The sequence below is a fragment of the Sinocyclocheilus rhinocerous genome, unplaced genomic scaffold (genome assembly GCF_001515625.1).
Source record: "Sinocyclocheilus rhinocerous isolate Xijiao unplaced genomic scaffold, SAMN03320098_v1.1 scaffold631, whole genome shotgun sequence".
NCBI classification, from domain to species: domain Eukaryota; kingdom Metazoa; phylum Chordata; class Actinopteri; order Cypriniformes; family Cyprinidae; genus Sinocyclocheilus; species Sinocyclocheilus rhinocerous.
Window position 1 is genome coordinate 493,189 of NW_015656501.1, and position 13,324 is coordinate 506,512.

Genomic DNA, 13,324 nt, shown 5'->3' on the forward strand with positions numbered 1-13,324 from the left:
TATAAAAAAAAAAAAAAGTTTGATTTCCACATTGAATGTAGCCAAGACTTTCCGATATGTGTTTATACAGAAACTGGATTTTAAATAGAAACCTAGAGAAAATAGAGAAATATAGTCAGGGAAACACGTGACAACTAGCCAGTCTCATACTGATCATTATTTGAAATAGCTGAAAGTGTCTGAAATATTGTTCAAAATCATATGAAATTTCAGAAATCATTCTAATATGCTGATATGGTGCTCAAGAAACAGTTTTTATTATGATCAATGTTGAAAATAGCTGTGCTGCTTAATATTTTTGTAGAAACTATGATACAATTGTTTTCAGAATTCTTTGATGAATAGAAGGTTCTGAAGAACAGCATTGAAATTGAAATCTTTAGTAACATTATTATTCAATGTTTTTACTGTCACTTTGATCAATTTAATACCTTGCTGAATTAAATTGAAACCTTGCTGAATTAAAGTATAAACAAGAACAATTCAGTGAAACATGAAAATTAGCCCGTTTCTCTTATTTTCAGACTGTTATCTGAAATAGCTGACAGTACTTTCTGTGCATAAAACTCTGGAAATATAAGGTCTGTGTGGGTGGAGTAAAGCTAGGGGAAACATTGAGTGTGTGTGTGGATGGGGCTGTTGTTTTTGCTCCGGGGGTCTGAATATTGTCCAGCAAGGATTACGTAACAACAGCGCAAGCTGAGTTTCATTCAGTGTGTAAACGCGTGACAGGCAGCGCAAGCAGCTGCAATGCAATGCGATCTCATCTCTCTCTCTCTCTCTCTCTCTCTCTCTCTCTCTCTTTCTCCACCTCTAAAGATTCAACAAGGAGCTCTTCTGCACAATTTTCAAGCAAAACATTTCACCAAATGAAGTTTAAGTTTTAAGTGACAAAACATTCTGTGCATAATTAAAACAAAAATTTGGACACTCTATCAAACCGCATCCAGATTAGACAGTAATTTCTATAACACTAATAAAGAGTTCCATGCTGTTATCTTGTTAAATTATATTACCTTGGAGTAGTATCTTCTTAACATCATGGTGCATGATGTATATATCAAAAGTACCTTAGAATCTGAGCTCTGCAGAGTGCTTGATCATTTCTGGATGTTTTTCAGGGGACGGCTGTGGACACACAGTGCTGGGTGTGGGCAGTGGAAGCCTGGCGTCTCTGGGGTACCCTCTGTCCTATCCCTCAAACTGCGTGTGTGAATGGGAGATCAGCGTGACCACTGGACACACAATCCTTGTGCGCATTGCGGATCTTGACATAGACACAAACAACTGCCAGGTGTCTTACCTGCGACTCTATAACGGCCACGGTCCAGGGCGAACAGAAATTGGTGAGGAATCGGTTGTTGTTGTTTTTTCCTGGTCTTCAGTCAAATTTGTACTTCCAATATAAATTGAGAAAAAAATCTACTTTATGCTGGGAATAAAGTAATTTGTCTTTTCAAGACTTATGTAATCCATGGCCTTATTTACACCTGGTATTAATAAAATGTGTTGTGCAAAAGTTGCCAAAAACTGATGTTAAAGTCAAATATGAAATTCTGCAGTTGAATTGAATTAAATATCTTTATTGTCATTATATGACAGCAGTTATTATTGCATAAGTAACAAAATTAAGTTTACAATCCCTTATACAGTACTGTAAAAACAAGAAATAATTTCAAATAAACCAAATAAATTAAAAATAAGAGTAACAAACAGTATAAAAAATTGAGCAGTTCACACTGGCAGTAAACTTAATGTTAAAATAATATTTTATACTATAAAGTAAAAAGATGTTGTTTACTTGTATATATGTCACAATGAGAAGAAAAGATGTTTGCAATTTCCATTTTATGCCGACTATAATACCAGGTGTAAACAGCTTATGTAATGGCAGCAAAACCACCCACTAATGTACGGAGTGCTGATGAGTAAGTGGAAAATAACTGAAAATTAATCTCATCTCTCTCTCTGCAGTGAAGTTTTGTGGAGGGAGAGAATGGAGAGACGTTGTTATACACTCTGAGGGGCATCAGGTCACAGTGCAGTTCATGAGTGGACCACGCAACAATGGCCGTGGCCTCTTCCTCTCCTACACCAAAAGCCAGCACACAGGTAAGCAGTCAATAAACATTTCTTCTTATTATCAATGTTGAAAACAGCTGCTTAATATATGTATGGAAACTGTGATACATTTTTTTCGGAATTTTTTTAATAGAAAGGTCAAAAGAACAGCATTTATTTAAAATAGAAGTATTTTGTAACATTATAAATGTCTTTACTGTCATTTTTGATCCATTTAATCATGCATCCTTGCTGAATAAAGTATTGCTTTCTAAAAAAAAAATGGTTGTGTTCTTATTGTCCTGTATGTGTGAAAGCTTGTGTTTGTATGAATTAGTGTTGAAGTAGGCTTGGATGTGTCTCAAGATGCAAAAAGGAGCTGCTATGGCAACTGTGTGTGTGTTTGTTCAGATGAGACTGAGGGTCGTCATATGAAACTGATTAGAAAGATTATTTCAGGAGTATGTTTCTGACTGTAAGGGTGTTAGGGTTTTTCCTGGTTCCAGGGTGTGTCCAGAGAGCTTATGAATGACCGGCAGTTAATTTAACAGATGAGTCAATAATTTAAAGTCATTTAAAATGAGAGGAAATTATGTAATGGCTGTTGGTTCTTGTGTCATACTGTACAAAGATGTCACAGTGTTAGAAGTGCATCTAAGCAAGCAATTTTTTCCACTTTCTTGCAAATGTTAATGTTTTCATGTGTGAAACTGGATTCCATGTTGCTAAGGTGTTGTGGGATGTTGCTTATTGCCAAATCCGTATTCTGGTCCCTAGTGGTAGCTCGGGCCACTCCTTCAGTGTCTGTTGGATTTACATTGCAAGTCAGATTGCTTAGAAAGTCAAGTCCAGTCAAGTCAAGGTTATTTGTAGGGCCGCAACTAACGATTATTTTGATAATCGATTAGTTGGTCGGTTATTTTTTCGGATATTTATTATACATTTTTATTTTATTTTATTGACAAAAAACACACTATTCCACATTCTGCCCAATGTCCTTCAAACAAACTGTAGTCCAAACGAGTCGTTCAGTTTAGTTTTTGAAAAGTGATTTCTGTTAAATAAAATACCTCCTTTTGAAGTGGACTTTGAACTTTGTGACTTTGCAGATCTTTTTTATGCTCAAACAGCAACATTACAGACTAACTAAAGTTGGAAAAGTGAAAAAGCATAAGGACCCCTTTAAATAAAAAAATTTTATTGTCATTTATTGGGCTAATAAACTTAAACGACTAAATAGTATTTCTTCACATAAAAAATGCCTCCTATGCCCTTCATAACAGCTTGCATTCTTGCTGGCATTGTTTATGTACTTTTTGACTGTAATTGGGTATTAAAAAAAACACTATAAAGCTCTCTGCCTATAGATAACAGCAATAATTATAGTTTAAATCTCTGCATTAAAATAATAAAGATGATAAAGACGAATAGTACCACTCTAAGTTCGTCTGCCTTGGGAAAGCTAGTGTGTCTCCTATAGGGCTGCACGATAAATCGCATGCGATATTTAATGCGCATCTTGTCAGTAAAGAAAATTTTATTGTCATTTATTGGGCTAATAAACTTAAACGACTAAATAGTATTTCTTCACATAAAAAATGCCTCCTATGCCCTTCATAACAGCTTGCATTCTTGCTGGCATTGTTTATGTACTTTTTGACTGTAATTGGGTATTAAAAAAAACACTATAAAGCTCTCTGCCTATAGATAACAGCAATAATTATAGTTTAAATCTCTGCATTAAAATAATAAAGATGATAAAGACGAATAAAATCACAAACTCAGTTGTAACCAATATGTAAGAGTAATGTTCTGCAGGAACACACGTTCACTTTGATCACAGTCACGTCTTTAGAGTAATTTCTTTATCCTGTAATAGGCGGTAATGAAGCGTCTGATATTTATATTCAGACAATTACACGCTGTTATCCCCTTACAGTTACTACTCTCCTAAAATACTCGCAATGCATGTTGACCTTTAAACCTCGATTTAACTTTCAACAACAGATATTTGAGCACAATGAATGTTTTTGCGCTGATTGTCTCTGTTTTCCGTCTGTCTGACGCCGTGCACGCGCCCGCCGCTCATTCAGTAAAGATTAAAACTTAACACAGACTGTCAGGACGGACCTTTATGCAAAAATGGAAATGCTCGCGTGAATTTGTGACATTTATACATAAGGATATGACCGTAAACTTAAAGTTTTTGCGCTGAGGACGCTCACGCATCATCTGCCAAAACGCCAGGGCAAGCCATTACACTAATGCATTAGCTTAAAGCTTAAAATGAAGAATTCTCATGTTTTGGGCAGCCTGGATCACGTAACTCCAATGCAGCATCTCATTCTGTTTCCTCCACTATTTTTAGATGCATTTTGTCCATAAAAATGGTAATTCAGTGCTGTAATTTGACGCGACCGGCTGAAGTTGGACGTGCACTGTGGGCAGACCCGACTAATCCATAATGAGAATCGTTGTCGATTATTTTCATTATCGATTTTATCGATTAGTTGTTGCAGCCCTTTCAAAATGACAGTGACTTCAACAGTAAAATGTAGTTAAAGGGATAGTTCACCCAAAAATGAAAATTACCCCATGATTTACTCACCCTCAAGCCATCGTAGGTGTGTATGACTTTTTTCTTTCAGACGAATATAATCAGAGTTATATAAAAAAATGTCCTTGCTCTTAATAGCAGTTAATGGTGGCCGAGATTTTGAAGCAAAATAAAGAGCATAAATCCATCATAAAAAGTGCTCCACACGGCTCTGGGGGGTGAATAAAGGCCTTCTAAAGTGAATTGATGCATTTGTGTTAGAAAAATATCCATATTTAAAACTTTATAAATCGTAATCTCTAGCTTCCGCTAACTGTCGTATGCGTGTTCACGTGAGAGTGGCATCCAGCGGATGACGTAGGCGTAGCGTAAGCTCCAGAGAGAATATGCTAGTCTTGCGAGAATGAGAAGTTTTGTTTACAGCAAAAGAAAATCAGCCTACCCTTGGCTTATATCGAAATCCTCTGCCATTTTTCTTTACAAATCCTCGTTTTGTACTTCTAATTCGTGACCGATGTTTTATTTTGCTCTCTCCTTGTCACTTCTCACCGGAGCTTGCACTACGCCTACGTCCTAACTACGTCATCCGCTGGAACGCCACTCTCTCATGAACGAGTGTACGACAGTTAGCAGAACCTAGAGATTACGATTTATAAAGTTTTAAATATGGATATTTTTCTTACACAAATGCATCGATTCACTTCAGAAGGCCTATATTCACTCCCCGGAGCCGTGTGGAGCACTTTCTATGATGGATTTATGCTCTTTATTTTGCTTCAAAATCTCAACCACCATTCACTGTCATTATAAAGCTTGGAAGAGCAAGGACATTTTCCGATTGGATTTGTCTGAAAGAAGAAAGTCATATAGACCTACGATGGCTTGAGGGTGAGTAAATCATGGGGTAATTTTTGGGTGAACTATCCCATTAAGCAGTTATTTTGTCTATATCTTCTGTCCAATGTCTTAATAATGCAAGAGTAATCTGAAAATAAAAGACATGCAGTCGTGGCCAAAAGTATTGGCAGTGACATAAATTTTGTGTTTTCAAAATTTGCTACTTAAGCTGTTGTGGTGTTCATTCACGTTGTATATGTTACTGCCAAATGCCAATACAAGTGACACAAACAATGTGAATGAACACCACAACAGCTTAAGTAGCAAATTTTGCAAAACACAAAATTTGTGTCACTGCCAATACTTTTGGCCACGACTGTACAATACAGTTTAAGACATTTGCATTACTTGTTTTGTTGTAGCTTTGACTGGTTACTCAAATTTCATGATTTGTTACATAGATTAAAATTACATAGATTTTGTCTCTGTTTCTTTTTCGACTGTGAAACAACAGACCAGGCCAGTCTTAGTACTAATTAGTACAGAAGAGTTTTAGAAAAATCTGGCTGCGTGTGTATAGTACAGTCACTCATGTCTGGTGTAGACATGTGTTAGGGGTTTGTTCAAATAACTAGTTCTAATGCCCAAAGCATAAGAAAAAGTGATAGTTATTTTTTGTAATAATGTCGAATGCTGCAGAAAGTTTCAAACTGTTGTGTAAGCACATTTGTGAAGGTGCTCTGTACAGCATGGCACATCCTGAGCCTCCAAATCTTTGGAATCACAGCTATGCACTTCTGTGTTTGATGTATCTTAACAATGACATTTGCCCTTTGACCTCTGGAGCTGTCTGAGGTCAGGGGTTTGCACTGCCATGTGGGAGCTACACCTGTTTACCCCAGCACTCAGAGACTGTGTGTGTGCGAGAGAGAGAGATCATATTTCCCATGAGTCAGGAAAGAGACAGATGAATCCATGCTGTGGGTGTGAGTAATGGGTACAATAACACCACAAAATACCTTGAACCTGAAATGCGCACACACGGTCATACACATTCCAGCATTGTGGCAGGAAGTTTTGCATGGGGGAGCACCACTCATATTTTCTTGGGGAAAGCATAACGGATGTAAATCTAGTTGGTATTGATCTGTTCATTCAGATGGAGGCTTTTATCCACAAAAATGAAACACAATACACCAGTCTGTTACACCACTTACTGAATGGCCAGTGCGCACATAACACACACATATACAACTGCATATTATCTTTGTGTGGAAGGATGACATTAATCAATATAGTGTCACCATGGCAACCATCTGATGTGCTGCTTTATCTGACATAGGTAAATATATTTCAAGAGGTTTCAAAGAAAATGTGTCTCTTTTCTCATCCTTCAGACCTCATCACCTGTCTGGAAAAAGGAAAGCACTTCAGTGAAGCGGAGTTCAGGTACACACATTTAAAGCTGTCTGGGGTGTGTGTGTGCATGTTCTTGCGTATATGTGTGTCTGTGTCTCATTTTGCCATCCTGCATTTGCAGTAAATTCTGTCCTGCTGGATGCCTGACTGATTTCGGAGAGGTTTCGGGAACCATACCGCATGGATACAGAGATGTAAGTATGCCACTACTGAGTGGATGTTAGATTAAAGGGTTAGTTGAGCCAAAAATGAAAATTCTGTTATTATTCACTCACCCTCATGTTGTTTCAAACCTGTATGACTTTATTTAAAGAACGGGAAAGGAGATATTTTTAGTAATGTGTTAAGCCCAAAGTATACTATGGTTTTGATGCGAATGCTAGCGCATATGTACAGTCGAACACATATGCTGCGTCCCCATTCGCATACTACCATCCTAAATAGTATTCAAAATTAGAATTAATGTGTCCCAAATCATAGTAAGTCAAAGTGCAGATCCATGCACATTCTAACGGCTAATATTCCCCACAACCCACTGCATTGGACAAGTATTTGATTAGAACTACAAACATGATGCATATGCTAGAACGATGGTTAAGTAGAGAGGTTTGGATAAAGTGGTTTAACCTGACAAAAAAAAATTTTTATGTTATCCCCGTTACACTTCATCTGCAACAGTATTGTAACCTTTTATAAAGATACGTTGGTCGTAAACTTTATCAAAATTCATCATTATGCAAATGCATGAGGAGACTTCTTGTCATGAAAGACCCACAACTGGCAGGTCAACATACTACTTCATTTCTCTCCAGTACCGTAGGAAATTAATTGAAACGAATTCTGAAGGATGTTAACTGTGACAGGATGATTGACAGGGCAGTTTAAACAGTGACCGGATGCACGTAACTAAGCAACAGATTGGTACGGTAAAGACGCAGTTATGACAAAGTAGTATGGGTTACACTTTACTTGAAGGGGTGTGCATAAGACTGACATGACACCTTCATAATCATGACATGACACATGTCATGAATATGAAGGTTTTTTATGCATGTTTATGACAACTGTCATTAAGTGTCATTCGCTCAGTTATGTAATTTTTAATGCAAAGATGACATTGTTTGAGATGTCTTTGTTATGGGCTATGGTTAGGGGTAGGGGTAGGGTTAGGTTAGGGTTAGGTCAAATAATGTCATATTTTCATTAAAAATGACATAACTGAGTGAATGACACTTAATGACAGTTGTCATAAACATGCATAAAACCTCCTTCATATTGACACATGTCATGATTATGAAGGTGTCATGATTATGAAGGTGTCATGTCAGTCTTATGCACACCCCTTCAAGTAAAGTGTTACCGTAGTATGTCCCAAAGCTTGCCTAGTTTTCTGCTACACACTCAAAAGTATGTATTTTTTACTTTTAGGGCATAGTATGAGTAGGCAAATTGGGATGCAGCAGTAGCCTTTCAAAGTATTCAAAGTATAGTCTGTGCAAACACACGTGCACTAGAAAGATTAATCCTTGTCCATTGTCTGTGCTATTTCTCTTCAGAAGTTATGAACGGTCACTTGTGCACTATATTTCAAGCCTTCATACACTGTATGAAGAAACTGATTATCATTTCATTATTCACTGATTATTTTCTCCTCCAGTGAGCTCTCAACTTGAGAACCACTGTGAATGTCTGTCATTGAATTCTCTGAGAAGATCTGGCTCGGAAAAACCAAACACCGCTCAGGGACACAAGAAGTGAATTCTTTGCATTCTTAAGAAGCGTTTATAAAGTGTCCTTCATTCTTTAAGGAGTATGTATTTTATGTAAGTTAGAAGGTATTCACTTAGAAATTATTTATTCAATGAATTGCATCTTTTTAGTAAATTGGTTAGAAAACTCTTGAAATTGCACAATTGCACAAATAAATGATTATATCACACAACTATCATGCTAACACATGATGTTTAACTGTTTGGTTATAGTTTTAAAGCAACAGCGTATTTGAAACACTTATTGAATTTACCAGTTCTGCCTGTTTTGTTACCAGGCTTCCAGTGTATAAGTGCGTCACCTAATGTTTTTACAAATTAAGGTATGAGTCTAAATTATTGTCTGTGGTAATCAAAAGCATGTCACAGATGCTGTCAGCTGTGTTTAACAGAAGAATGTTTCTTTTAGAGCGACCTCACAGTGTCTTAGCCGTCATTGCTGATGACCTCATCACTGCTTTAATGCTTGAAACTGTAGATGATTTCATTTTGTCAGTTTGAACACAATAGGCAGTTAACTTCTTGAGAGCGTGTTTCAAACTTGAACGCAGTGTTTAAGGTGTATGAATATGAGTTTGAGGGAAAGACAGAGCGAGAAGCAGACGTTCTTTTGAAGTTGAGTCATTGTAAATGATTCTGCGTGTCAGTTTTAGAGCTCTTGGTCTCCTAGGGGTGTGTTGGTATGTGCGTCTGGATGTATGTGTGTGTGTTTTTATGTGTGTATGACAGCGTGTTTCTCTGGGAGATGTTAGATCAGGTTTGGCTGAATGGTTTTCTAATGCAGACCAGCTGACAGCAGTCTTGTTTCTCAGCTCAGATACACCCTCAGAATTAGTGCGGGGCCCATATGACGCCTTTACGAACGTGTGTGTGTGCGCAACGTTGTTTGTGGCGAGAGCAGAGTTATATTTTGCCCAGAGGAAGTGGTGTATGTTTGCGGTGTCGTTGTGTGTGGGTGTTGAGAGTGTGTGTGGGTGTTGAGAGTTTCTCTAGTGTTTGTGGTCTCTTTTTGGTTTGGAGTCCCAACTGTGTGTGTTTGTTTAATCAAAACTGTCATTTTTTTCTTTTTAAACTAGCAATTTTACTATTATTCCACTATTATATGGCTCTGGCCGTATACACATTGAAGTTAGATGTGGTTATTTTCTTGAAGTCCTTGAAGTTATGAGTTTGGAAATCGTGATTTCAGCATGATATGAATTCGAGTGCTACCACAAATATATGTGTGCCATAAAACCAGCATCTGTGGATCAGATTGTTTAAAACTTGTTTATTAGAACTGTTTATTTTTTGACAGGCCTATATGACTGATTTAAATCCGTTTGATTATATTGTGTTCACATGCACAGCAGACATTTCTGTTGTAAACATAATCTTGATTTGTTTATTTGATTAATTGTGGAGGCCTTGGACACATTAGGCAAGTTATTAAGAAAGACAGGGAGCTTTTAAGACCCTAATTCAACAAAATAGAGGGAAGAATGCACATTAGGTGTGTAAATGATACTTGCATTTTGTCCTTTATGCGCTGCCACAGCAGATGGCAAATGTGGTACATTTCCTGTCACCTCATAAGCTGCTAAATGAGTTGTATTTTCTGGCAAGCTTTATCGCTATTCTTCATCAGTAGTCCACAAAATGCAGGCAGAATAACGTTGTATAGTCAACATTCACAACTGAAACTTAACCAATTCCAAGTTGCATCTGACCTGATTCTTTGAATGGACACAAACATATCTGGTTATTTATTTGAGCGTCGACTGCAACTGACAACTGAATTCATTAAGAATTCACATTTGACAGCCAATTTTTCAGTTGGTTTCAAATGTTCAAAAGGAGAGCAGAAAAAAAAAGCAGAAGCAGAATAAATTTAAATGCTGTCATCATTTACCTTGTGTCAATCCTAACCTGTATGACTGACTTTCTCCTGAGAAAAAAAGATGATATTTTGGAAAAAGTGTATACAATGAAATTCTTATTTTTTGGACCCCTATGACATTCATTACATGACCAAAACAGTTAAAAAAAATAAAATAAATAAAAAATTTGTGTTCCACATGCAGAGGAAATAAAGTCATACAGGTTTGGAGCAACATGAGGGTGATTAAAGGATGACAGCTTTGGGTGAATTATCCCTTTAATGAGCAAATTAAATGGTGGATGTCTGTCAGCTGTAGTTTACTGAGAATTACAGGATAATAATAATGCATTTCTGGTCACTAATGTTGGTTTCTTGAAAAACACATCATATGTTGCTATGGTTACTTACCAATATGTTAGCAGTCCTGAGTTTATAAGAGCGACTCATTTATTCTGTACACAACTGAAAGATCATTTAGGAGATTTATTCCCACAAATAAACTACTGTTCAAAAGTTTGAGGTCGGTAAGATTTTTTTTTTTTAAATGTTTTTGAAAGAAGTCTCTTATGCTTGCTAAGGCTGCACTAATTTAATGTTGTAGAGTATTATTAATATTAATAAAAGAGTAATCATTTTAAATATCACAATTTAAAATAACTATTTTCTATATGATCTTTCAGAAATCATTTAAAAACACTGATTTGGTGCTCAAGAAACATTTCTTATTATAATCAATGTTGAAAACAGTTGTGCTGCTTAATTTTTTTGTGGAAACTGTTTTTTTTTAAGGATTCTTTGATTAATAGAAGGTTTAGAAGAACAGCATTTATTTGAGATAGAAATCTTTTGTAACATTACCAATGTCTTTACTCTCACTTTTGATCAATTTAATGCATCTTTGCTGAATAAAAAATATGAATTTCTTAAAAATAAAACTTAAAGAGCCCAAATTTTTGAATAGTATCATATACGCTTTTGTGATTCCCAAAACTTTGCAGTGTGTATGTGGCCTGTGAGAACACTATATGTGCATGTTTTTGTGTAAGTCTCATTCTAAACTTTGGAAGAAGTTAGTCTAATGAATCCTCGATCATTCTTTATCACAGTTCATTCTTTATCTTTATCACATTCTATACCACTGCAGTTCTGCTTCAAGGATGTGACCTCATCGTGCCAAGTCACAGCTTGTGGGTTTTAGGTGAGTGAGTCAGTGTCAGCTGTCTTAATGTCTCACCGTCTCTTTCTGCAGTCTTCTCCTCTCTGTCTGGCCGGTATTCATGCGGGTGTGGTGTCCAACACTCTGGGGGGGCAAATCAGTGTGGTCAGCAGCAAAGGAATCCCACACTACGAAAGCTCACTGGCCAACAATGTGACATCTGTGCCGTGAGTAACCCATTTGCATTCTTGCTTGCTTTCTTCATGGGAAAATCTATTACATTTGATTACAGGGCTTACAAGGCAGTGTAGTATTGAAATTCCTCTTAATATCCTTTTCTGAGTCTTTCTGCAAATCAGTTACGTTTAACTTTTTAATGCACAATTTTTTTTACAACTTTTTGCCAAAGACCCCCAAATCTATCTATCTATCTATCTATCTATCTATCTATCTATCTATCTAAAATAACTATTTTCTATATGATCTTTCAGAAATCATTTAAAAACACTGATTTGGTGCTCAAGAAACATTTCTTATTATAATCAATGTTGAAAACAGTTGTGCTGCTTAATTTTTTTGTGGAAACTGTTTTTTTTTTAAGGATTCTTTGATTAATAGAAGGTTTAGAAGAACAGCATTTATTTGAGATAGAAATCTTTTGTAACATTACCAATGTCTTTACTCTCACTTTTGATCAATTTAATGCATCTTTGCTGAATAAAAAATATGAATTTCTTAAAAATAAAACTTAAAGAGCCCAAATTTTTGAATAGTATCATATACGCTTTTGTGATTCCCAAAACTTTGCAGTGTGTATGTGGCCTGTGAGAACACTATATGTGCATGTTTTTGTGTAAGTCTCATTCTAAACTTTGGAAGAAGTTAGTCTAATGAATCCTCGATCATTCTTTATCACAGTTCATTCTTTATCTTTATCACATTCTATACCACTGCAGTTCTGCTTCAAGGATGTGACCTCATCGTGCCAAGTCACAGCTTGTGGGTTTTAGGTGAGTGAGTCAGTGTCAGCTGTCTTAATGTCTCACCGTCTCTTTCTGCAGTCTTCTCCTCTCTGTCTGGCCGGTATTCATGCGGGTGTGGTGTCCAACACTCTGGGGGGGCAAATCAGTGTGGTCAGCAGCAAAGGAATCCCACACTACGAAAGCTCACTGGCCAACAATGTGACATCTGTGCCGTGAGTAACCCATTTGCATTCTTGCTTGCTTTCTTCATGGGAAAATCTATTACATTTGATTACAGGGCTTACAAGGCAGTGTAATATTGAAATTCCTCTTAATATCCTTTTCTGAGTCTTTCTGCAAATCAGTTACGTTTAACTTTTTAATGCACAATTTTTTTTACAACTTTTTGCCAAAGACCCCCAAATCTATCTATCTATCTATCTATCTATCTATCTATCTATCTATCTATCTATCTATCTGTGTTTGAGTGGGGGGGATTTAAAAATATGTATTAAAAAGTAAATATTGTATATTAAAAGTAGAAACCGTCTTTCTTGAATTTGCAATTACAAGTTGCAAAATAAATTTGATCTAAGCTTTATTTATATTATATTATAGTTATTATAGTCATATCATTTTTTTTTTGTTCTCCAGTATTTTGCAAGAGCGTATAGAGGTGAATTAATGTAGTGAATTAAGTAC

General features: G+C 36.3%; 1 protein-coding gene across 1 annotated transcript in view; it reads left to right on the forward strand.

Moving 5' to 3' along the window:
- dcbld2 (discoidin, CUB and LCCL domain containing 2) overlaps positions 1 to 13,324 on the forward strand; it is a 25,629-nt gene that overhangs the window by 3,205 nt on the left and 9,100 nt on the right. Inside the window, exons 3-7 of the mRNA XM_016527745.1 lie at positions 1,122 to 1,346; positions 1,975 to 2,112; positions 6,853 to 6,904; positions 6,996 to 7,068; positions 11,754 to 11,887. Coding sequence (XP_016383231.1) covers positions 1,122 to 1,346; positions 1,975 to 2,112; positions 6,853 to 6,904; positions 6,996 to 7,068; positions 11,754 to 11,887 — 622 coding nt within the window. The remainder of the gene's footprint in view (positions 1 to 1,121; positions 1,347 to 1,974; positions 2,113 to 6,852; positions 6,905 to 6,995; positions 7,069 to 11,753; positions 11,888 to 13,324) is intronic.